Source organism: Fusarium keratoplasticum, chromosome 1 (genome assembly GCF_025433545.1).
Source record: "Fusarium keratoplasticum isolate Fu6.1 chromosome 1, whole genome shotgun sequence".
NCBI lineage: Eukaryota > Fungi > Ascomycota > Sordariomycetes > Hypocreales > Nectriaceae > Fusarium > Fusarium keratoplasticum.
The window spans coordinates 3,145,258-3,169,573 of NC_070529.1; the positions used below are offsets into that span (position 1 = coordinate 3,145,258).

Here is a 24,316-nt window from a genome sequence, read left to right on the forward strand (position 1 = left end):
GGGCGACGGTTCCAGGCTGGCCGGGCTGGTTGGCGGGACAGGCCTCGGGACTCGACAAGGGTGAAATTACTTCGCGTCCGTTCGTTGGAACAGCGGGGGAAGTGCGCGAGGATTGGCGGAACCAGAGAGCTAACGATTAGCAAGGATCGGGAGAGGAATTGGGTTCCAGAAGGTGATGTGATGTCAGGGTCTTGTGGAAAAGTCGGTAGAGGACAGGCAGAGAGAGAGCGGGAGACTTTAAGTGCCTGTTAGTGAGACGTTGAAGCTAAAGAAGGAGATGCATGAGCGTGCGTCTGTTCTGTTCTGGTGAACATGGATGGGCCTCTTTTCTTCTTCTGAGGCACGTTAGTTGGTTTAATTTGTTCAACAAGGGGGCAGAATGAAAAACAATGGCTTGAACAAGAGAGAAGTGATCGACGATAAGACAAGCCAAATAGGTGCGTTCTGCAACCCAGCAAGAACCAAGACCGTTGAGGCGGATTCAACTGGCCAGGGGCTCACGGCTCCTATGGATGTATGCAGGAGGTAGCTGGAGCTTCTCCCAATGGAAGCTGGAGCCAAACAACTCGTGCAGTAGCGCAACGTCCAAAACCACAAGAGATGCACGGGTGTGAGATGGGCAGGGATGAACAGATGGAGTCGTCAAAGCATTCAAACGTCATGTGCGACGGGGGGAGACTCTTTATCACGGCGCTGGGCGTTGACGACACACACAGACGTAGGCTTGTCTGAGAGCCCGTGTGTCATATCCCAGGGCAACCTTTTAGTATCTGTCCTGCTGCGATCCATCCCCAAAACGAGCGAGTTGAGAGACTCCATCTCGAAAGTCAGACTCAGCCAGTCAGAGAGCTAGGCTGGTTGCTGTCTAATCTCCTCCAGATTGATTGGAATCTGCTACGTTTCTATCCCGCTGCCGCCACGCGCCCACATGTCTCGGTTGTCCTGTCAATCGCTAGGTCCAATCCTCACGGGACAAAGTTTCAGACATATTTTCAGCAGCAGAGAGAAATTCCTCCATGATCGATCCCATCGGGGAATACCTACCACTCTCGCTCCGTGCCCACAGGCAAGGCAAGGCAAGGCATCTTGAATCCCATCCCCGGGTCAGATCCCGGCTCCGAGGGAAATTCCTCCGTGATTGGACTTTCATGCAAGCCACGCGGTTGGCTGGAGCTCCCTGGGGACCAAGCTCGGAGCTCCCGTTGAAGCTCTGGTCAGGTTGCATCTGGATTGCAAAGGACAGTGTTCGATGCTTCTAGCTCGAGACGAGAAGAGAAGTGTGGGATAAATGATCGTGTTATTGTTGATCGACACGTGCGAGCTCCGTCCGTGTGGCCTTGGTGCTTCTACCTCTGTTCCACTCGATGGAGGTCCGTCCGTCTATTTCCCCAAGGCTGACCAGCTCTTTTCGTATGCACGAGGTTAACTACCCAAGGATATGGAGCCTCGGCATTCGTCTGGCATCCATAGGGAGCTCGTATCAAGAACTTCTGCCCAAGAGGCGACTCAGCACTCCTGTGAGGCTATTTTTACAGCACACCCAGGCCATAAGGCCAAGGCGATCTAGGCCCAACTCTAAGCGGTTGACAGAAGGCTGACAGGTGCCTCACTGGTTGCCTCTTCCTTGCCCATATCTTCTCTAATATCTTTGCTGGTCACCAGAATCTTATCAACCAGTAGCAGTGTCTGTGCAACCAACCATCGTCCAAGTCCATAGACTATCGATAGTACGACATGCCCTCTCCCCATCCGAAATGCGTATACCCATCTGCCGCCTCTAAAAAGGCATAACCTGCGATGGCTTGCATTATCCGGCACCTGGGCATGGGAGTGCGCTAGTCGCGCGTGGTGCTCTAAGTTGAGGCCGGACTCTTGTTAGGCGAGATCAGCGACCAGGGAGGGCCGTCAGTTCATCAAGAGGTCGGCCAAATCAGAGGCCATCTCGAGAAACGAAAAGATCCATCTGGGCCCCATCCCCCGGTAGATACAGTATCCCTCGTCTCTGCCCGTCAATCTGGGCGAATGTAATAATTGCATCCCCGTGTTGCGCGGCGCGGCGCGGCGCCGGATGGAGATGGATGGATGTCATGATGGATGATCATGGGTTTGGGTGGACGTTGCCTGGTGCATTTGTTAGTCCACCCGTCGGTTGCTTCCATGAGCCTCGTAACCGTAAACTTTGGACGGCTTCTTCCATTAGTAGATCTAAATAATAAGTAAAACTGCCGGATCAAGTCCAGTCTCTTCTTCATTGAATCCATCTTTCTCAGCTCATTGGAAGTTCCTACCTTTCAAAGCCGAAAGCCGCCCTTGTCCGGTCTTCCATTGCGCAAGGAAGTTGCACCCCGTAGATTGGGCCTGCCGTCCATTGCCTCCTACCCTTCCAATTTGGGACTCCTCATCTAAGAGGCCTCGGCCAGCTTCTCAGTCGAATTTCCCAACTTTTTCTTTCTTTTCGACTTCTTTTTTTCATCCTCGGGTGTTCAATTACGGCCTCTCACACTTTCATGCAGCCAGCCAATCTTTGCCGCGTCTCATTCTTCTCATTCCGGCTTTCTCCCTCCGAAACCCTCCCCCTTTTTTGTCCCCGCCAGAGACGCATCGGTCCCTTTGACCCATCGGATGATACTGCGAGCATTTGATGAGAGGGCTGCATCATACGCTCACGCTGCTTTCACGGCCTTACTTTTTTTCTTGTCCCTTCTAGGCGACGACGTTTGACGAGAGCACCTTCTATTACCTACCATCACAAGACTTCTCTTGCAACCGATCTACGCTGCCGACACGGTTTGCGCCCATCACTCTTATCCGTCTAGGAGGTGCTCCAACTCAGGCCTGCAGCTCCTACTCTACCCAGGAAGGGACATTTGACTGCTCATCACAGCTTTGACAGGGAGCCCAGCCTCTCACAGCAACCATTGCTACTGTCTCCTGCAGGAGGCTACTGGGCTTTTCGCAGGGCGCCCACCTCCAATCGCCGCGGCAGCCTGCGCTGCATCTCCCGCTCAGTGGCCACCCACTGACCCTCAGACCTTGGTCGTTATCTCCACTCGGCTCTAGCTGACAGCAGCTCCCAGCCCATCCATCGCATCCTGTATGTGTATGCGTGTGAGCGTGCGTTCATCCAGTCAGTCAGTCAGTCCATTACTTGCACCGGCACTGGCCTCCTGCTGCGCCTGTTGCAGTACCATAGACTGTGGATAATACATGGTTGGGCCCAAGTGATTCGTGGCACTGAAGACAGGAGGCAAGACAAGACATTTGAGGGAGACAAAGAGGGAGGACTCTGCTCTCAGCTCAGTGCATGAGTTCGCCCCGCGCAAACGCTCATAAGCCCCGAGCTTCTCACGTTTCATCACGGGCATTCAATCTGTCCTGTTTCCCTGTCTTGCCATCTGGAGAAAACAGAGAAAAACTCGTTTCCGAATCTCAAGCGCCCGGCCTTGTCGAGCCCTGGTTGCTGGTCCCTGGACTTGATCCTGAACCCGAGCCTGTCCTGTCCGCGCTTTAACCTGGCCTGGCCCGGCCAAATTCTGGTTGCCCTCGCCTTCCGAGGGCGCCAACTCCAACGATTAGATGAGCGCCAGCCATTCGAACGCGACGACTCCTGCAGTCGAAAACAGCGACTGGGCGTCAAAGGCTGATCCGTTTTTGATAACTCCTGCGACAAGCCCTGAGGCTAACCGATCTGCCGGCGTGGGCCACGACGAGTGCGACGGCGGCCGGGACCATGATGCCCCCGTGGGCGGCCTGCTGAAATTCGCTGACGTCCCTAGCCAACTATCTCACCTGCCCTTCAACCCCGGCTCGAATGATCCCTCCTCCACCCACGCCCCGGATCCCAATCCCAATTCCAGCTTGCTCACCTCCTCGTCCTCTGCAATCGACACGACGACAACTTTTCTCAACTCGCCTGCCACCACTTCTTCCACCGCAAACACGACTCCTGCCGCCTCTGTCGCGGTTACCCCTGCCACGACAACAAAAACAACCACCACCGCGCTTCTCACGTACCCTACTCCAACCTCACCCCTGCCACCACCCTCTGGCATTCGCAAAACCTCCCCTGGCTTAGCTGCCCGCCTCAAAGCTCTCGGTTTCGGCTCCCAAAAACCTTCAACGCCCCCAACCACGCCGCATCATCCCGATCACATCGGCCGCCTCGACGAAGAGCACCTGCGCCAGCTTGACGAGAAACATCAGGCGGGTTCGGTCAAGTCGGTCATCGCCCGGCGTGGTCGCCCGTGGAAGGGCGCCGGCGCTTTGTCCTCCTCCAAGCCCGCCGCCCACGATCCTGCTCTCGACTTACCGCCCTTCAAGGTGGACGACAACGATTCCATCGTTACACTGCTGCCTGAGATCAGGACCCCCGAGCCCCTGGACATGGATACTCAAAAGTATCGTCTGCCCGACCATACCAACGGCAATGGAACAAAGGTCACCCTCGATACCCGTCGCGAACACATCGAGCGCACAACATGCCCTCCATCCCCCGACGATGGATGCGTGCCTCCTCCTCCTCCCCCCAAAGACACCCCTCCCATCGTAACGCCTGCTCCCGCCACACCTCCAACAGACTACGTTCCGAGCCTCAATTCTTACTTCACCCCTGGCCATAACCGCCCTGGATCCATCTACACCTTATCTCGCGTCTCCTTTGCCAACCAACTCGCCCAGTTGACATCATTGCAGCTTCCCGACGCCGAGTCGCTCTCCAGCCAAGTCACTGCCATCCCAACCGCCCAGGTTGCCGCTAAAGCTCTTATCAACGCTGCCGAACAGATCAGAAGCTGGATATCCAAGGCATCAGAGGTTGTAGATGGTCTTGACAGTGAGGACGATGTGGAGTGGGCCGCTGCTGGAGGCCGAGAGGGCCTGGCTGAGGTGGAAAATGCCATTACACGCTTCGAGGAACTGGTCAAGGCCTATGTCAGCGCCATCGAGCAGCTGCAAGGCCGCGATGATGTTTCCAACGTACCCCTCAGCGACTTGACTCGGGCTGTCACACAGATGGAGTCCATCATGCAGGAGTGGGCCAAGATCCGACGAACACTACAGACCGTGAGGGTACAGGTTGAGATCGCCATGGAGTGGGAGGAGCTCTGGAACAATGTCCTTGGAGACGTCCAGGGCGAGATGGACGAGCTGAGCAGGCTGGTATTTGAAATGGAGGAACGCCGTCACAAGAGTCTCATGGCCGCGGCCAGTGCGGACACGGTCGATATCGGAGATCTCGAAACTATCGTCGAAGAGAATCCTCACCAAGCATCCAGACTGCAAGCGCCGAACCGCTATAGCCTACCCGCCTTCCCTGTTACCCCTAACTCTCCCGGCGCTGGCACGCCAACCTTGTCGCAGGATGACTCCAGCCTCCTCGCTCTCTTTGCTCGTATGCAACCTCTGAGAGCTTCTCTCGATTTCCTTCCCATGCGATTGTCAATGTTTGAGGCGAGGGCCGAGCAATCTTTCCCGACGGCATGCGAAGAACTCAGTATGCGACGTGAGGGTCTCGATGCTAGCTACAAGAAGCTGGAAAAGGATGCCGAGTCGCTGCGCAAGGAGCTCGGCGAGGATCGATGGGTTATTGTCTTTCGTGGCGCTGGTCGCCAAGCCCAAAAGATGCAGGAGTCTGTCGAGCGCTCGCTCTTTAAGCTCAGAGAAGCTGCCGATGCAGGACTGCATCTGACAAACCAGCCTGCCATGTTGAAGAAGCTGGAAAGCTATGAGGCCAAGAAGACGCATTATGGACCGGCCATTGAGCGTGTCTTATCCATCATCGAGAAGGGAGTCAAGGAACGCCTGACTGTCAACGGGGAGATTCTCCGCCTCCATACCGATATGCAAGCTAGATGGTTGGCGCTGAAGCATCAGATGAAGGACGCCGAGTCCTTGATTGACGAGATTCACGCAGACAAGGGCCAGCAGCTCCGGGATTCCATCTCTAGCATGCTGTCGAATGACCATTCGACTTTGGGCAGTGGAAGGGAGACACCAGGTAGCTCGCCACCTTCTTCAGTCATCATGTCAAGCCTAGGCATGGATCCTCATACGCCAAAATCGAAGCCTCCAAAGATGCGAGCCACGCCCGGGGCCAACAATCGGCCGATCCCGTCGAACCGACGACACTCTTCCCTGCCAGCACCCACATCACAAATTGGCAGGAAGCCCGGTTTCTCTCGCCTCTCCACCGTCACTGGTTCTTCATCAACAACCAACTTAGCTCCTCGTCCGGCGGTCAAACGACCAGAATCCACGCTCCCTCAGCGTCCCCGTTGGAATGGCTCGACAAACACGTCAGACGTTGACACTGGTCACAACTTCAAGCCTCTCACACTTACCACACCGAGTCCCTATGCCAAGAAGAGTCCTATCGCGCACAAATCAGCTGGCTCGATTACACCAGGGTCAAGCAACTCGAAGTTGCCGAAGCTACGGAGTCCCCTTGCTCGCGCCTCGTCGGAATCCCCCAGAGTCGAGGACACGCCCACTAGAACTGGACACTCGCGCCTTTCGTTCCGAGAACGACTTGCATCTCCTGGCCCGAGCACTCAGCCACTGCCAAAGCCGAGACTTGCGTCTCACAACTCAACGACGGCTCTTTCGGGCAGACGGTCTTCCCTGCAAGCAGCAAGGTCCATTGGAGCTGACGGAGAGAGGCAAAGCAGGCCTGCCAGCTCGCTCGCTACATCGTCGAGGAGGACTAGTCTTCTCCCTCAGCCAAAGGCTAGAGAAGGCGAGACTGGCCGTGATAGCCCCCAGGCGCTTGCAGGTGCTCGAATGGCGATGCGAAGAGCTCCCCCACTGGAGCCAAAAGACATGAAGCCAAGATGGCGACACTGAAATCCTTCCTATCTACGAGCAACAACACAACCACCACCCCGAATATTCAGGAGACGGCGACTTCTCCTGGATATATGTAACATCATGTTTTACCAATTTGAGTTCTTTTACAATCCCCTCGAGACGGCACATACACACGCAACATATGTTGTTGGTTCAGGGGTCGCAGGAGCCTGGCGCGCCATTTATGAAAGACCAATTTTCTTTTGAACAGCAAGGCGTATCAGGTTGAGATAATGGCGGTCGGCGGAGTTTCAGGAACGGCTCTTAAGGGATGACGGCCTTGAATCCCCCATTCTTTTTCCCTTGTGAGCACTTTGACGTCGGACGTGGCGGTTCAAAACTCTCTCTGAACGCTTTCTTTGTTTTCTTCATGCCAACTCAATGATGCGCTGTAATTACGGTGGAAGGAAGGGAACAACCAAACAAACAAATGTGCAGCGGTACGGCAAGGTACGGTATCTTGGAGGGCTGATTATCGTTGAATGAACAAGTCAAATCAAGCGCTATACCATTATCACATCAGATCATACCCACCCCCCAGATGCTGTTTATCATGAGCTACGAGCCTAGATTGAGGGCTTCTGGAAAGGAAAGGACAGGGAGGGAAGGAAAGGAAACGGGAAATAATTTAATTCAAGGAATCCCGGAAATGAAAAGAAAAGTGTTCGAGTTGTGATGTAAATGGTTCCTTCATTCATTCAGTCGTGATGTAACCTTATTGTCATTTTCGTAATGCGTTTATCTGAGTGATCCCTCTTTCGTTAGGGGCCACAGCTATGTAGCTAAGTAGTAGCAATAGTAGTAGTAGCGCTGGTTGTGATAGGTATAAACGAATGCAGAGACCTCCCTGTTCGTGAGAGGCAACGTCCCCAAAACGCCATGCGTGGTGTAAGAAATATCAGCAAACCCCTCTCCTTGATCGCCGCCCATGCAGAACAAATCGCCATGAAACTCCTGTCCTCACACTGCAACCATTTTTTCTTTCTCTATGCTCCCGAGAGCTCGCCCCTTTAGCTTCGTCGAAGAAAAATGGTCTTGAAAAGTCATGCATGCCATTGAAATATCATTCGCTCTCCGTGTCAACTCGGCCCCCTTTTTTGCCGTCTCTCCTCTCCTCTGTAGTCGTCATTATCGAATCTCAGAGGCCTCGAAACGACCTCCCTCCATTAAGCCGGCATCGCCTTGATACCGCTCTTTCGCTGCTGCGGCTTGCTGGCCGCCTTTGCTGCGCTGCTGGTGGCCTTGGCAGCAGTCGAGGTCCCGCTGGCCTTGCGAGTAGTGCCGGTGCTCTTGCGCTTCGTCACTCCGCCTGTCGACTTCTTGCTGGCCCATTTCTTGCCGCCCCCTGAGTATCGTTTGTTGCCGCCTCCGCTCTTGCTGTACGACTTGGGCTTGCTTGGGCCAGCCTGGCTGCCGAGATTCTCGAGTCTGCTGTGCCACTCCTGGACGGCCGCGGGTTGGTTGGCGCCAAAGTAATGCGAGTCCTCGCCGTCCTCGTCTTCCTCGTCCATCTCGACTTCGGAGCTGATCAGATCCACAACCTCCTGGCCATTGGCACCAGACTTGCCAGGATCCATAATCTCGCAGTATCCGTTGTAGTGTCGTTGCAAGATGCGGAGGATCTTGGGCCCGTGCTCCTTGACTTTGTCGGGGTCGATACCAGGGATTTTCTTCATCATGGGGAGCGAAGTGGTCCAGTGAATGGCCATGAGCTGAAAGTCCTTCTCAGTGAAGAGTGGCTTTCTCAGGTCCTTCCGGTTGCGGATCTGCTCCTCTGCTTTCTTTGCCTCTTGGACAAATCCGTCGACAATATCTCGGTGTATTTCGTCCAAGTCCTCCAGCTCGGTTCTCATTGAAATCGAAGGCCCAGGTTGTCGAGAGGGAGGTCTCGATGGCCGATGACTTGGCAGCTCATCAAAGGCATCCTCATCATCGTCATCATCGTCCAAGAATCCACCATTCGCATATCGGTTTGGCATGACAGCTTCTTCGTCCTCGTCATCACTTTCCACAACACGCGACTTCTTTCTCCGTCGATCGACAGGAGAAGACACGTAGGTTGAGGGCATCGTGACATCCTGATCCTTTGACTTCTTGCTGGCTTTCTTTGACCGGGGCTTGGCCGCCTTGTTAGACGCGCCCTCTTCCGGCACTTGGATCGACAGCATCAGCTTCCGTTGTCCAGAAAGAAACAAACGGTACGTCGATCCGAGCCGCAGATACTGGATTGCCATGCCATGGTTGCCGACCTGGTTGTCTTCGTGAAAGGCCTTCTCGGCCGATAGCTTGTCGATGACTCGGATCAGCTCGTGCTTCTTAAGACCCTTTGCCATGCCATGCCAGTTGTCTGATAGTTGTGCCTCGTACTGGGGGTACTTCTTCCCCATGAGAATGTCAGCACACTGTGCCGGGGTGATTCTGTTCTGCGCCTGGATAACCTTGATGGCAGCAATGGCATACTCTGAAAAGTCCTGCTGCTCAAAGATCAAGCCGGCCTTGCAGTTGTCGCAGGTCTTGTTGCACTGCGCCCCCGTAAACTCCTCGCCAAAGTACCGAAGAATCTCGGCGCGTCGACAGTCAGATTTGTTGTCACAAAAGGCTGTGACGCGGTTCAGCATGGCCATCTGTCTCTCCTTTTGTTCATGACTTCCGTCGCCATCAGCGATCAGTCTCTTCAGGACCCTTATGTCCTGCTTGCCGTAGAAAAGAATGCAGTCAGACGGCTTGCCGTCTCTGCCTGCCCGACCAGTCTCCTGATAGTAACCTTCCAAACTCTTTGGAAGTCCGTGATGCATGACAAACCTCACATCAGGCTTGTCAATGCCCATTCCAAACGCGATTGTTGCAACCACGATCTTGATCTCACCCCGTTGCCAGGAATTCTGCACCTCGACCTTTTCCTGAGGGTCGACGTGTGCGTGATAATGCCTGGCCGCGATCCCATGTTGCGAAAGACTCTCTGCAACCTTCTCTGCATTCTTCCGCGAGATGGTATACACAATCCCACTCTGATTGGGGTACTTGGACTGGACCAGCGAGGCAATGGCCTCAATCGTCTTGTCATTGGTTGTCTTTGGACGAACTTCATAGTACAGGTTCGGACGGTTGAAGCTCTGGCAAAACGTTTGACAGTTGTCCATCCCAAGATTGTGTCTGATATCGACAATGACGTTCTGCGTTGCCGTGGCAGTGAGTGCCATGACCGGGACTCCAGGATACCTCTGCCGGACTTGGCCCAAGGTCTTGTAGTCTGGTCGGAAGTCATGGCCCCACTGACTGACACAATGAGCTTCGTCAATGACAAGACGCGCAAATTTGCCCTTGCTATGGAGTGTTCGCATGCCATTGTTGAAGGCGACGTTCTTGCTGACCATCTCTGGCGTAACATACAAGAGCTCGATGAAGTGCTCAGGGCTTCGCTCCTCAAAGGCACTCATCACTTGTCTCTTGTACTGGGCTGAGCACTCGCCATTGAATGCGACAGCCTGTATGCCCAGGGCTTTCATGTGGTCCACTTGATCTTGCATCAAGCTGAGCAGAGGCGAGACAACGATGGTAACACCTCGAGTCCTTCCACTCTTGATAACAGCCGGGAGCTGGTAGCAGAGGGATTTGCCACCACCAGTTGGCATCAGGACAAAGGCATCCTTGCCCTCCAGCGTGGCATTGATAGCCTCGAGCTGGTTGTGGCGGAATCCCTTCATTCTAAACCGGTCCTTGAGCATCCGCTGGACATCGGGCGACCATGGGTGTCTCATCAGCTCAGCAGGAATCGATTCAGGGGCCACCGAAGGCAAGGGTCTCTTTGACGAAACTCTGGACTTTGAGTTGGGAACAACATTGCCAGAAGTCTCCGAGAAGATCTTCCTCGCGTTTTGCGAGACGGGAGCATGGGACTGACGGGTCTCGTAATCCTGTGCAAAGGCAAGCATCTCCTCATCGTCGCTGAAGTCACTGAATTCATCGCCAGCGCGGTGGTGCATCGCCTGAGGGGTTCTTCGACTGCTAGTGTTGGCCAAGTTAGTCGTAGGCCTGGCCGCTGGCCGGAACTGAAACTCGTCCAGGTCAGAAAAACTATCCCCCGCGCCAAACTCCGCTTCTTCTGCTTCCGCAAGTATAGGGTCTACCATCATGGATCTCGGGGTTGGTCTTGAAGTGTTTGTGAACTGTCTCGGGAACGGGACAGCGGAAGTGTCAGCGTCCTGAGAGAGAACACTCGCCACTTGGGACGCCTCGATTCTCGAGCCTGGAGGGTTCCAGTGAGAAGATCTAGGTAACTGGGTCTGATGGACCACTTGTGTCCCTGTCTCACTTGCCGGTATAGTATCCCTCGACGGCATTGACATGTTGACGCTGCTTTGAAAGATGGGCTGGGTTCCCATTACAACAACCGGTGTGGGAGCAGGGGGCTGTTGGACACTTGCCAGGAAGCCAGCAACGTCCAGTCTGGAGCCATCGATGGTCTTGAGGAGGGCTTCTTCAACCTCCTGAATCTCATCGGTGAGATCATCGAGTCGAACTTCATCCTCGTCCGTATCGATACCCTCGGCGTACGCTTGAGCAATCTGCTGGGCAAGCCCCTCTCGTTTCCCACAAAGTCCTCTGTACTCCTCCGCGGGGCCCCCGAGTTCTTTGATGGCTTTCTGCTGCCGTCTAAGCCGCTCCTTCTCTGACTTGACCTCACTCCGCTTCTCCTTTGGCCATCGCTCGTTGATTGCTCGCATAAAGTTCTTGTCATTTTGCTGGATGAGCTTATCAACAAACTCGCTCCATTTAGCCAAGGTTGATGAGTCTGATGCCAGCTGGGCAAGGAAAGCAGGAGCTTGGCTCGATCGGGGAGGGGCTTCGCCGGAAGAAATTGCATCAAAAGAAGCGTCAGGAGCTCCTCTGGTAGTCTGTGAGCTGGTCGCTGCAGATGCGGATGCTTTGGAAGAAGTTGTCACAGGGGAGGCCTGACGCTGGGATGACGATTGAGAGCCCACATGGGCTGCAGGGAGAGATGCTGTTACGGGCTGCGCCTCAGGTGAGGTACGGCGCTGTGAAGATGACTGGAAGTCTATCTTGACTGCAGGTGCCGGCGCCGGTGCCGGCTGTGTCTTGGGTTGCACTGTCTTAACAGTGGAGGCCTTGAGTGTAGCTAAGGAGCTGTTATGAGAGGGTGGCGTCATGAACTCTTCATCCGAGTCGGGGATAACCAGTTCATCTGGGTCCATCAGCATTCGGGGGGGCAGAGACTTGGCCTGGCGTGCCGGTTCGGAATCCCCAAAGCTCTGGGAATCTTTCAGGGGGCTCGTCGCTCTCTTGGTGCCAGGTCGGGGCTCGAAGATGGATGGTATAACCTGAGGCGATCCTTCACGAGCCAGCTGGCTGCGCACCCGTCTTGAGGGCGACTGTAAGATCTCCTGGTCTTCCTCGCTGATTGGAGGGATCTCGGCCGACGAAGGGTTCTTGAAGCCATCGCGAGTTCGGCGTGTACGAGTGCTGCGTGAGCCATCCTTCCGACGTGTCCCTGATCGGCTTCCGGGGCTTGGGGCAGGAGGGTCGGTACCAAGAAGCTCATAGACGTCTGGAAAATCACCCAAGTCGCTGAATTCTTCTTTGCTGATTTCGTTGCTCTTCCGCTTCCTGCCACTAGACACAGGTTGTTCTGGCTCGGGCCGAGACGCATAATCTTCACGCCAGAGCTTCACATCGCTGCCAAATGACAGTGAGTCCGAGGAGACAAGGACATCATCGGTCAGGTCCATGTACTCGATCTCGTTGGCCTTGAGCTCTGGAAAGTCGGGGCTGCGCGATCGAGGTCGGGACGGAGCGGGCGTCTTCAGTGGCGGCAAGCCAGATAGCTTGCTTAGTTCTGGGGTTCGTGCGCCTATGAACAAGTTAGATTTGACATATCAACAGTCTTGTGTACTTACCATTGTTGGTCTGACCGACAGGAGTATCTTGTCGACTGAGGCGATTGGGGGTGATGGAAGAAGGGGTAAGAAGCTGCTGGGGTCTTGAAACCAAGCTGGGCTTCTTGGACTTGGAGCTTGACATGAGACGGGCCATGGTGTCGTCCTCCAGTATCACCTGGTCCGTATTGCGCAATCCATCAGGCCCGCCCCGTCCATTGGATGAAGTCGACGCGTCGTAGTTTGTGTGTGTTCCGTCCCCTGGCTGAGCCGGTGGCCCAGACTGAAGAGTCTGTCGTCCCTGCGAGTCCGAACGTTGTGATTGGGACGAGGTGGTCTGGGAAGCGTCACTGCAACTGGGAAAAGTTGGTGTTGCAGGCTTGAAGCGGGCTTGGTCGTTCAACAGCCAGGACAGGTGCTCGGAAAGGTTATTGCGAGTCATGAAGCCGACACGTATATGTCGGAGCGTCTTTCAGCTGCCTTTTTGGAAAACATCGAGGTGCTCGTGGCTTGTTTTGTCCGGGATGAGAGGGGTGAGCTTGGAGAGGGTCAGCTTGTTATCGTGACCCAGGCGGCCGTGATGGCTGTCCCGCGCGTCACGCGTCAGTGGATCAGTGGATGCGAGAGCACGTGATTCATTCCCACCCCGTAAAGTGCTGACCATTGAATCAGGCAACCGACATCTCAACCAAGACAACGCCACAACATGACTCTTGTTTGCAGTATGCATCATACATCTACATTTCTTTGAGTTGTCGTCTGCCATTGCAATCAGATTACAGGACATTGCGGGTAAATACTGCTCCCTTTGAAAGAACCCACGGGTAGCCTACTGCGGCAGGTAGCCATTGGTCCAATGAATTACTTGATGTCACTTCAAGCACTATTGGACGTTTAAGAGAGACGTATACAATATTCAGGGGAAATTTTACAACACTCCAACATTATAGGTACAAGCCGATTTCCGCCCTAACCATGTCCCATCAGCCGAGCTCCAGTAGGTACCTTCAGTGATGTCCGAAAGACAAAGTCGATGACATTTAGCGAGAAAGTTCGTTGACTTGCTGTACGAGGAGCTGATATTCGGCCTCGAGAAGATCTTCCTGGCCCGCAAAGTCACACGTTGCAATCAAGTCCTCCAACTTCTTGCGGACCTCAATGCCCAAATTCTCAGACCCGCAGGGATACCTTGCGGGGTCGAAGCGCACCATCATCCTTTCTGCCGTTTCCCCGATGGATATTTGATTATCAAGGAGCTTTTCCCGCAGACCCTCGCTCCAGGCATCTACCTCCCAATCTGTTGATGCATCAATACCTACCATACGACAGATTCGCTGGGCCACCGTTCCTGAAAAGAATGGCTCAGTCACGGATTCCGGGTCGTTTTCCAGAGATGCGACAAGCTCATTCAGCCCCTCGATTTCCTTCTTTGTCTGCTCCCAAGCCTCGCGGATGATGTCCAAGACACGGACAACGGTTCGGTTAGCTTCGTCGAGTCCTCCAACATCCATGTCCTGGAGTTTGCTACGTGCTTCTCTCCAAGCCACGGAAAGCACCCGCCCAGTGTGTTGTAGTGGGATTAAAAGCTCGGCAAGCCTCATGGGACTCATCCTTGGAACCCTGGGTGGCTGGGAAATAGGCACGAGTGTGTCGTTGAGCGAATCTTCGCCTTCCAGAGATTGCCGTAAAAACGGCGTAAGGGAGTTGTCAATATCAAGTCGAAGCCCAGAACGAATCTCGATATCCCCAGAAGATATCATTTCGTTTAGTGCGACCTTCAACCTTGAACACATCTCCCGCTTGCGGAAAGGCGGGTGACGCTGTCCTGAAGGCTTCCATCGCCCAGATATGGTCTCATACTCGTCGACAGGAGGTCTGATGGTCGTCTGTGGTAGTTCAGGGGCTTTCCAGATAGGCCCTATGATAGTCTTGGTGCCAAAAAGGGAGACGCGACCTGGAGAAGTAAGATCCCGCAGCAGGGGGATGTCAGCCTCTTCAAGACAGAACCTCTCGCCGCAGAAACGCCCCTCGGCAACGATATCGGGCATGGCGACCTCAACCAATTTCCTATCCGTAAGGGCATACGAGGGTAAGCCATATGAGTAGACATTGTCAAAGTTTATCAAAGCCATCTCGGTGGTCGAAGGGGGGGTAAATGGCAACATGCCTGTAGGCCAAGGGATATTAGATCCCGGCATGGAGGCAGGGAAGACGACAACCCTCGCCTCGGGAGAAAATACAGATGATTTTGCTCTAACACGAGCAACAAGATTCTTTATCTCCCCCGCGTCCAGGGTCGCATCCTCAGCCGGGTAAAACTCATCACTCAACTGCAAATCCCGGGAGAAGAAGGCATGTATGAAGCGAAAGGGGTGGATGTACTCGAGAAGTTGCTTCTCTTCGTGATGTCGGAGCCAGTGTTCAAAACCAAGAATGAATTCGTCAACCGAGACATCCTGGATCTCCTGACGCTCAGTCAAGAATGCCTCTCTCTGAAGTTTCGGGTGCGCTTTGATGTCGCACCAAAGCTGAACAGCAAACAGCATGGACTTGATGGATATGCTATCTTCCGGATGCGCGGTGGAAAACTGATGAAGCTTGTATAGCAACAATGAAGGGTAGAGCAAGTTTGCCATGTATGGCGCCTTGTAGAGGAAGCCCGGTTGGCGTCTGTTACCCTTTAACAGGAACAGTTGCGCATCTGGAAGCATGCGTGACTTTGGAGGATTTGAAACCGATTGTTGGCGGGCAGGATCGAGTAGTCCGTCTGGTTCTCTTGGTTGGCAGACTGAGAGAGGATATCTTGGCCCATCAATACCACTTCTAAATAGGGCGGTACGCTGAACGACGTGTGGGTGACGACCGTTCGAAAGAGAAGTCCAAGAGGCTTCAAGCTGTCCATATACTGATCGAGCACTGCTGCCTTCGAAAGCATCACAGAAGTTGTCATCTGCCTCCAAGGCGGTTTTCATGGCAGAAATGTTTCCAGGGACAGCAGCCGGGGCAGTCAAGATGACTTCAGTACTCTCAATACGGCCACCGGGCACCCGTTCCAGTTGACACCCTATTGACAGATCGTCCGAGATAATTGATGGAGCGGTCCCCGCAGGAGCGGCTCGAAGCATTACAGGTGTGAGGTTGTACCTCGAATAGCCCACGAAGAAAGCACCGGGGCGAGTCGAGTTCTCTTGAAGCTGCCCATCTTCCTTGTATGCGAGGACAGGGGACATCATTTCCTGAAATTTGGAGGGCTTCCCGGGTGTGCTTTTGGCATCTTTGCCGAAGTTTGCTCCATCCTAGAGATCGCAAGCTCTTGGTAAGACGTCGCAGACAACCCAGTCCCGGACAACGGCTTCGTGCCGCTCGTCTTGAGTTCGGGCCGATGCGAAATGAGTAATGAACTTGAGCGAGCTCACTGTTTCTGCCAACTCGTATCTGTCGTCAACCTTCAAGCATACGCTGTCTGATACAGCGTCCAAGAGGAATCGTGTGCCCGACCAGCGGGGTTTCATGTCCAAAGACATGTCGGCCTAGTTGATTAGGTACGCAATACTGAGAGAAAAACTTGAAGTTGTCAGGAAGACATGCCTGGACTTGGGAGGCTATACCTACTTCAAGGAGATGGAGAACCAGAATCTCAAATTGAAGGAGAGGTGGCAACGTGATCAGGAAATGCTTCAGCCCTGCCAGTGCAGGAGGAGGGGCTATGCGCGCCCGCAGTTACTGGTAGGGCCAATATCAGACAATGGATACGAAATATTAGCAATATCAGCTCGCCATGGCAAGGCGCTCCAGCAGACAAGACTTAAAAAATCCAGAAGGTGGATGAAGAAGGGAGGTTGGGTGAAGATCCGAGGTGGGGTAGGTGAAGCAAGAGAACGTTCATAACTAACAAGGTGACCAGATACAAACGGCTTCTCTGTTGCCATGGGCGACCCATTTAATCTACCTAGGTGTAGATGAATGAAATCCAGATGGATAATTCCTATTAAGCCAAAATTCTTCAATCGAGAACAACAGATTTCTTTTGGACGTCAAGCAGTATGGTTGATTAGAGGTGCAAATAGGTGGTCTACCCTGGGGGAGGTGATAATTACAGAACCCTCGAAAGCACTGTTTCAACCCACCTACTTAGTTTATAGATAAAAGTATGTAACATGTGTGAACAGAGCTATCATATTGAGTTTTCATAATAAATATCGGACTCTATACATAAATAGTTGTTTATCACACAGCTTATCGTGTTGAAGCCTTGTTGGCTCCTGCATCCATTTCACGAATATACGTCCTCCAAATTGGCATACAACCTCACAAATAGCAAACATCAAAGCTGAAACTCGAAGACAAGGAAACTCGACGAGCGAAAACTTGACTGAACGCTACTTAAGTTCATTCACCACAGGACCCTGGTGTGGGAAAGCCCACTCACTGTCTTCTGACGAGGTTAATTCCGCGATTTCGAATTAGAAGTCTTGGCACAAGATCATCGTTGGATAAACCAAGGACGGTGGCTTTTGACCCGCCTCAAGGCGGTATTGACGGAGTGGTTCCCCGCAGTAGAAGCTGAAATGTTTGCGACGGCGCGGTAATGATGGTGGATGAGATGAATGGAAAGCGGTCAATCATACGATAGGGTCAATTGCCGAAGATCTGCTGAGTGAGAAAGAAGTGCGAGACGAAGTGCGAGATGGAGTGCGAGATGGAAGGTTTTCTGCCTGGGGATGGTGTGATGGATGCGAATAGCCCCTCACCGAAAGGATGACCATGGAACTTGAAGCATTATTGTCTTATGCAGTGCGAATTCACGATGTATCACCAGCGTCAAGTTGTTGAGCGTGATGTTGATCAACTCGCCAAGGGAGGTTGGCGATATTAGCCAGGCACCAGCGGGGCCATGAGCCTCTCAAGACCCTCCCAAGAGCTGTGTAGCCTGCAGCAAGCACCTCAAAATGAGGTCTCACACACTGTGATCACGGGCTTTCGCGCGTCGAATCCTCGCTGCTCCAGGCAGCACAGCCCCCGGCAACTCGCAAACTGCCACCAATGCGCGCCGCAGACGCGATCTAACCATGTTGCTGCTAGCTCGGCATCAGCTCGCTGGAGCTTAACTGGAGCTTCAGCCTTTTATCGCGGCCAACGAAGCTGGAGGTGCCAGGTACTCCGCATCGCCATGCCGCCAGCGGTGTGATGGGTGCGAGGCGGGTGGACGGCTTCGGTATAGTTGACATGATGGCTCAACGCACGGCTTGGTATAAAGGCCTCCAGTCCCCTCCTCTTCGTTCGAGATGAATTCTTCTTGACCAGGTCACCGCTCATTCAATCGACATTATCATACCACTACTTCTCCAATTGTGACCTCACCAAGCTCCTATTCGCATTGGATCACCAACTCGCATCGCTGGATCTCGGCGACTGCCCTTTTTGATTCCCCCACTTACACCTTCCTCTCCTCTCCTCAACCTGACCTCATCTCACCGTTTTTATTTCTTCGTCCTCTCGTCTTTGTTCCAGCATCAGCTTTCCCTTTATCTCTACCCAAAACATCGCAATCATGGCTGATCTCCCTGAGCTTCCTGCTCCCCACTCGGAGCTGGCCAGATACATCTCCGAGAACCCTGACAAGTCAATGATCGAGATCTTGGAGCCGTACCGCAAGTATGAGGCCAACCTGCGATCCGTCTATGCTCAGGATCGCCAGAACCCCATCCTTGAGGATCCCCATCTCAATGTCCTGCCGCTCTTTACCAATGACACCAAAGTCATCACCACCCGAGCCAGGAACCTCGAGGCTGAGACCGAAGAGGAGAAGTCCAAGTACATCATGGCTCTCCCAGACGACAAGCGCCGTCCTCAAGGTTCCCCTGCAACTGTCGCCAATGTGACCGAGTTCCAAAAGAACTTCAACGTCTTCTCTGAATCATCCCTGGTCGACTTGGACTGGAGCAATGTTGTGGCTGCTGGCTCTTCGGTCGTCAACTGTCTTCTCCCTGTTCCCAAGGAATTCAACACCACCAAGCGCAAGCTCCGCGAGTATTACCATGAGAAGTTCTGTCCCGCTTCGGATGTCGATCTCTTCCTCTACGGGCTCACCCATGAGCAAGCCATCGAGAAGATCAAGACAATCGAGCAAGCTATTCGAGATGCCCTTCTCAACGAAGTCACTGTGGTGAGAACCAAGTATGCCATCACCATTGCCAGTCAATACCCCGTGCGACACGTTCAGGTAAATGATCCACCTTTCCCTCTTTGAAATCATCAGTTCTGACGCCATTTGAGATTGTCCTGCGAGTCTACAAATCCGTCAGTGAAATCCTGACAGGTTTCGATATTGACGCCGCTGGCGGCGCCTATGATGGCAACCAGGTCTATGTAACTCCCAGAGCACTGGGCAGCTTCATCACCCAGGTCAACCATGTTGACCTCACTCGCCGAAGTCCTTCCTACGAGAATCGCCTCTCCAAGTACTCCCACCGAAACTTTGAGGTCTACTGGCCCGATCTTGATCGATCTCGCGTTGATCCGACCATCTTCGAGAGAAGCTTCCAAAGGACGCTGGGCTTGGCCCGTCTGCTTGTCCTTGAGAGACTACCAACAACGTCCGCCCGAGAAACATATCTCAACAAGAGGCGCGAGGAACGTGGTCGACCTCAGGTGTACAAGGGTCGAAATGTTCTCTTTGGCAACATCAAAGATCACCACGAAGACGAAATCGCCGATTGGCTCTCCGAGGAGGACGTTTCTAACTACCACACCTTCACCGTTCCTTATGGTCAGCATTTCAACGCAAAGCGCATTGAGAAGCTCTGCTACACGCGCGATCTCCTCCTCAATGCGGAGTGGAACCAGCCCGATGACAGAGAAGTCTACCTGCATCGTCACCCGGCATTCTTTGGCCGCGTCCAGGATGTGGTTGAAGATTGCTGTGGCTTCTGCCCCAAACCAGTCACACCCGAGGAAAAAGAAGTCGCGGAGAAGGAGGCTGAGATTTACATCAAAGGCGAGGTCACTTTCCTCATTGATGACCCTGGCCGACAGCAGATCGGCTCCTTCAATCCCCTGACAGAGCAGGACTGGACTGATATGGCTTATGTTGGAAACACGGCCAGACTTTGTCAGTCCATCGTTGATGGAGATGTCGATGATGTCTTGAACTGGCTCAGCCAAGAGGACTCCGACCCTAACAAGCGAGACTACACCGGTCGATCGCCGCTCCATCTCGCCGTCATGACTTCGACCCCAGAGGTTGTCAAATGTCTCGTTGATCACGGCTCTCGTATTACGGCACGCTTGGCTGATGGAAAGACTGCTCTGCACCTGGCTGCTTCCCGAGGAAACCTGGAAATGATCAAGATCCTGATGGAGAAGAGCATCGAGAACGAGGAGGCTGAGGAGGAGCGTCAAGACAGAAAGCGCCAGGCAGCCAAGAGAGGCGACTCTGATGGCAAAGACGAGGCGCCAAAGGAAGCCCATGAGGCCGAAGCTTCCGACAAATCGGATGAAGAGTCTGATGGTGAGCTTATTGATGCAGAAACAACCGACGCAGACACAGTATCTATGGTGACTGGATCCTTTGTCAATGTCGAAAAGGAGAAGGAAACCGACGATGATCTGGTTCCCGACGAACAGGAGGACGAGCCGGACTACTATCAGATTGATGTCTTGGCTTGGGATGTCCCATGCTCGCCCCTTCATCTTGCCATTTCAGAAGGTCACGAGGATGCTGTCAAGCTCCTCTGCGATGTAAGTTGACAACCATCCAATATTTGTGAAGTACATAATAACCTCCTAGCAGTATGGTGCCGATTCTATCCTACCAGTCAAGTTCATCAACAAGAACAACGACTCTGATACGGGCGCCATCTTGACCCTGGCCCTGGCGTTGTCGCTGCCCACTGGCAAAGCCAAGTCGATGGCTGAGCTCCTTTTGAGACTTGGGGCCGTTTCTTCCCAGGCAGACTCGAACGGATGCACTGCTTTCCACAGGTACATCGAGTCTGGGCAAAGGGACCTCATCGATACACTGCTTGACACCGATAAAACGGGCGTCAAGACAGCCATCAACCACTTGGTTTTTGCCAGCAATTACTGGAACCCCGAGGCAATTGCCCCGATTCACAGCGCTATTGAGACCGGTGACACCATTTTGGTGCTGAAACTTCTGAACAACGGCGCCTTGGCCCAGATCGACTTTGAGACTTGGTTGAAGGCGGCCAAGGTTTCGCCATCGCACTCCGGCAGACTGGGGAAACTGGAAGAAAACCAGAGGAAATTCAAGGAGTCAACAGAGCAACCCTTGCTCGCAGCTATCCGTTCTGGCAACGCTGAGGTGGCAATCAAACTTCTGGAGAATGGCGCCAATCCCAACGCATTGCCTGGAAGCACCGAAAGCCTCATCTTCGACGAGTACAGACGCACCTGGAACAAGGGGCGTTCAGCTCTTGACCTGGTTCGTACATCACTGAAAGGCCTCCGAAAGTACACCACCAAGAAACGCCGAGTGGTAAAGCCTACAGAGCCGACCGGCACGGCCGAGTTTCTGGAAAAGTTCAAGCCAGGTACCTACTCACACTGGATGGTCTCTGAACAAATCGAAAACGCAAAGTGGACGTTCAAGATTGCAAAGGAGAGGTATGAAAAGGACATCAAGCGGCAGAAGCGTGCAGAGCTCAAGGGGGAAGCCGAGAAACAGGGAGCCATCAGCGAGGTTATTGCCAGTTTTGAGGCCATCGAGGAAGCTCTCCTCAGTCGAGGTGCAAAGACCTTTGATGAGCTTCATCCTGATATCAAGACCCAATCGGACACCAGCCGTCGTGCATCTCGCGAAGAAGAAGCAGAAGACAAACCTGCGAAGCCTTATGAGTTTCACTTTTCATTCCAACATGACAGCGAGATGACAGTGACAAGAAGGGATGGCTATATCGAATTGTAAGTATTGCCGCATATTTGCGTTCTTTCTTCTAACCGATTACAGGATGGACGCTGCGTGGTCAGGAGACGTCGAACGGATCAAGTCTCTTACTCTCCAAGCTTGGGGCCCTGAACAAGACCAGCCGCCCTTGGTGGCCGCGACTGCGGACAATGATGGCAACACCCCATTCTCGGTGGCCTTCCTCCGAGGCCACCATGATGTTGCACGGGCTATACTTGAGATTGTCAAGGTGCAGTGGTCTCCGCCAGAGAAGGAAAAGGTTCGCTTCAAGATGGAAGCTCGCGAGGAAGATGAGTACTCAGATGAGCGCTCGGATGAAGAATCCAACGATTCCGGCGACGAGCCCCGTATTGTTTCCGAGAAGGTGCAGCAAAAGTTCACCATTGACGACATTGGCCATGTCTCCATGCAAGTCAAATCCCACACCAAGCCGGTCGACTACATCTGCTGGGATGTTCCTCGGTGGCACATAGAGAACGGGAATGCTACTGGTCCCCGTCACGCCGGCCGCTATCGCATCAAAGAAGGTCTTTTTACGCACGTCTTGGAGAGAGATGATGTCGCAGGACTCAAGGCTCTTCTGGATATGGCACAACACTATGCTGGAGAGAAGTTTGAAGGAGATGAGGGAGATGAGGACGACCATGTTGGCAGCTTCACCTTCCCCCAGCTTGACTTCAACTATGCAGTGAACCATGGAAAGACTCAGATGCTTGCATTGATCATCAAGCGAACGGGCGCAGGCATTCCCCTCGATCATCTGGTCAAGAAGAGTGGCGTTGAGCTGAAGCAAAAGCCGCGATACTACCAGGGACTCACAGTCTATGGCAAGAAGAGGTATGTGCTATTCGATTTGGTGGCCGTGTGTGTTTGATACTAATTCATGGCACAGGAAGGACTGGGCGACGGCTGGTCGCAACATGGTGGTTAGGACATCAGGCCAGAAGACGCCGCCGCTTCTGCATGCCGCTTTGGCTGGCAATCTGGAGAGTGTCGAATTTTTCCTTGGAGACGCCCCTCATAGACTCTATAGCGAGTTTGGCAAGTCCAAGGCTGCTCGGGAGGACTCTCGACTGAAGCACCTCAAGGAGAGCCCGGGCGGCTTCGACCGTGCCATCTCAAAGTGGCTTGGAGCCGACAGTAAGTGTGTTGACCAAGGTTGGAATACAGGGTGCTGACTGGTGCTGCAGACGATTTCGTGATTCACTGCGCAGTCGCGGGTGTCCCTTCATCCCACGCAATCGAACTTCTTGAGTATCTTGTTGAGGCTTGCCCAGGATGTCTTGAGAAGAAGAACGCAGATGGCGAGACACCACTTCTGGTTGCCTGCCGCCTTGGACGCACCGAATTTGTCAAGATTCTGTTGGGGGCCAATGCCGACCAGTCTTCCCGCAATTCAAAGGGTCAAAACATCCTTCACGCAGCGTTGGAGAATACCCCCAAGGCTGGACAGCTTCGCAAGATGTTGGACCTCTTTGACCCAACCCTCCGCAGTCACCTGTTCTTGCAGCGAAACAACTTCAACGAGAACGGCAACACACCTCTGCACGCCTGGGTGTCGCAAGCCTCTGGAGTTCAGTCCGACGATGATGCTGGGTATAATCGGCACAGGAACAGGTACTACTACAGAAATACCACCAAGCCCTACGATGATCAAGAGAAGGACGCGGTTGAGATGCTCAAGCTTTTGCTCGAGTACTCCAAGGGCGAGGAGCTAGAGATGCTCAACGCTGCGGGCGAGACGTGCCTTCACACTACCATCATGCACGACATGATATCTCTGGCTCGTGTCATTGTGGAGTTCAAACCTCGATTGCTGTACCGGGAGAACGCTGTTGGCCGAACACCTGCTGAACTCGCCCATGACCGACTCACTGAGCAGAAGTTCAAGAAGCCTGATAACATCAAGCAGGATAAGCACGACTGTGCTACCTATCTCATCAACAAGAAGAAGGAGGAATTTGCCGCTCACGCCAACCCTGAAGCTCATACAGAGGAACAAAGAAGAGAGCTGCTCACGAGTCTGGGGCTCAGCAACACTTACAGCGCGGCCGAGTTCTCCCAAATCATGCGCTCCATGGGCGAGAGCAACACGAAGCGCAAGAGAGACGAAAAGAATCTCAGTGGCAGTGTTGCCAAGGTTGTTGCATGGGATCTCTGCCTCACCGCGATGGAGAAGCACCCCGAGCGTCGCCGCCTTGTGAGTCTGAATGAGGCCAACGACGTGGCCAAGAGGCTGGGTGAGAAGTATTCGGCATCGAGGTACTTTAGCATCCAAGCCAAGGCCGAGTCTGAAGATGGCGAGGAACAAGAGGATCAGGCAGTTGACTTTGCTACATCTCAAGGTCGTGGGGCCTCGGACTGGATCACGGAGAAGGATATCAGGGGTTGGGAGAAGGATGAGGGTGAAGAGGACAAGAAGGAGGATGAGGAGAATGACGATGACAGTGATCTCGAGAGTGTTCTATCGCGCGGCAGCTACTGCGCGAATTGCCGCGAGTATCATCAATAGCTTTAGGCCTAAAGGAAGGCTTTCGTTTGGCCAAGTTGATGGAGGAATTGCTTGATTGATGATTGTGGCAGTTGTAGATCTGAGACGAGCAAATTGACAAAGACTTGAATGGTAATTTCAAAGATGATGGGCAATATT

General features: G+C 53.4%; 4 protein-coding genes across 4 annotated transcripts; 2 read left to right on the forward strand and 2 right to left on the reverse strand.

The window, feature by feature from the left end:
• Window positions 1-3,576: 3,576 nt before the first annotated feature.
• Window positions 3,577-6,840, forward strand: NCS57_00094100 (uncharacterized protein; the record flags this gene model as incomplete). The annotated part of the gene is made up of 1 exon (XM_053051015.1): window positions 3,577-6,840. The coding sequence occupies one exon, from the start codon at window positions 3,577-3,579 to the stop codon at window positions 6,838-6,840; it is 3,264 nt and encodes a 1,087-aa protein (XP_052919530.1).
• A 1,169-nt stretch (window positions 6,841-8,009) lies between these two features.
• On the reverse strand, window positions 8,010-13,179 carry NCS57_00094200 (uncharacterized protein; the record flags this gene model as incomplete). The annotated part of the gene is made up of 2 exons (XM_053051016.1): window positions 8,010-12,712; window positions 12,759-13,179. 2 exons carry the CDS (start codon window positions 13,177-13,179, stop codon window positions 8,010-8,012), a joined length of 5,124 nt encoding a protein of 1,707 aa, XP_052919531.1.
• Window positions 13,180-13,777: 598 nt separating this feature from the next.
• Window positions 13,778-15,970, reverse strand: NCS57_00094300 (uncharacterized protein; the record flags this gene model as incomplete). Its single annotated transcript, XM_053051017.1, has 1 exon — window positions 13,778-15,970. The coding sequence occupies one exon, from the start codon at window positions 15,968-15,970 to the stop codon at window positions 13,778-13,780; it is 2,193 nt and encodes a 730-aa protein (XP_052919532.1).
• Window positions 15,971-18,288: 2,318 nt separating this feature from the next.
• On the forward strand, window positions 18,289-24,178 carry NCS57_00094400 (uncharacterized protein; the record flags this gene model as incomplete). The annotated part of the gene is made up of 6 exons (XM_053051018.1): window positions 18,289-18,960; window positions 19,014-20,477; window positions 20,530-21,662; window positions 21,709-22,503; window positions 22,559-22,806; window positions 22,857-24,178. 6 exons carry the CDS (start codon window positions 18,289-18,291, stop codon window positions 24,176-24,178), a joined length of 5,634 nt encoding a protein of 1,877 aa, XP_052919533.1.
• Between the last annotated feature and the right edge of the window lie 138 nt (window positions 24,179-24,316).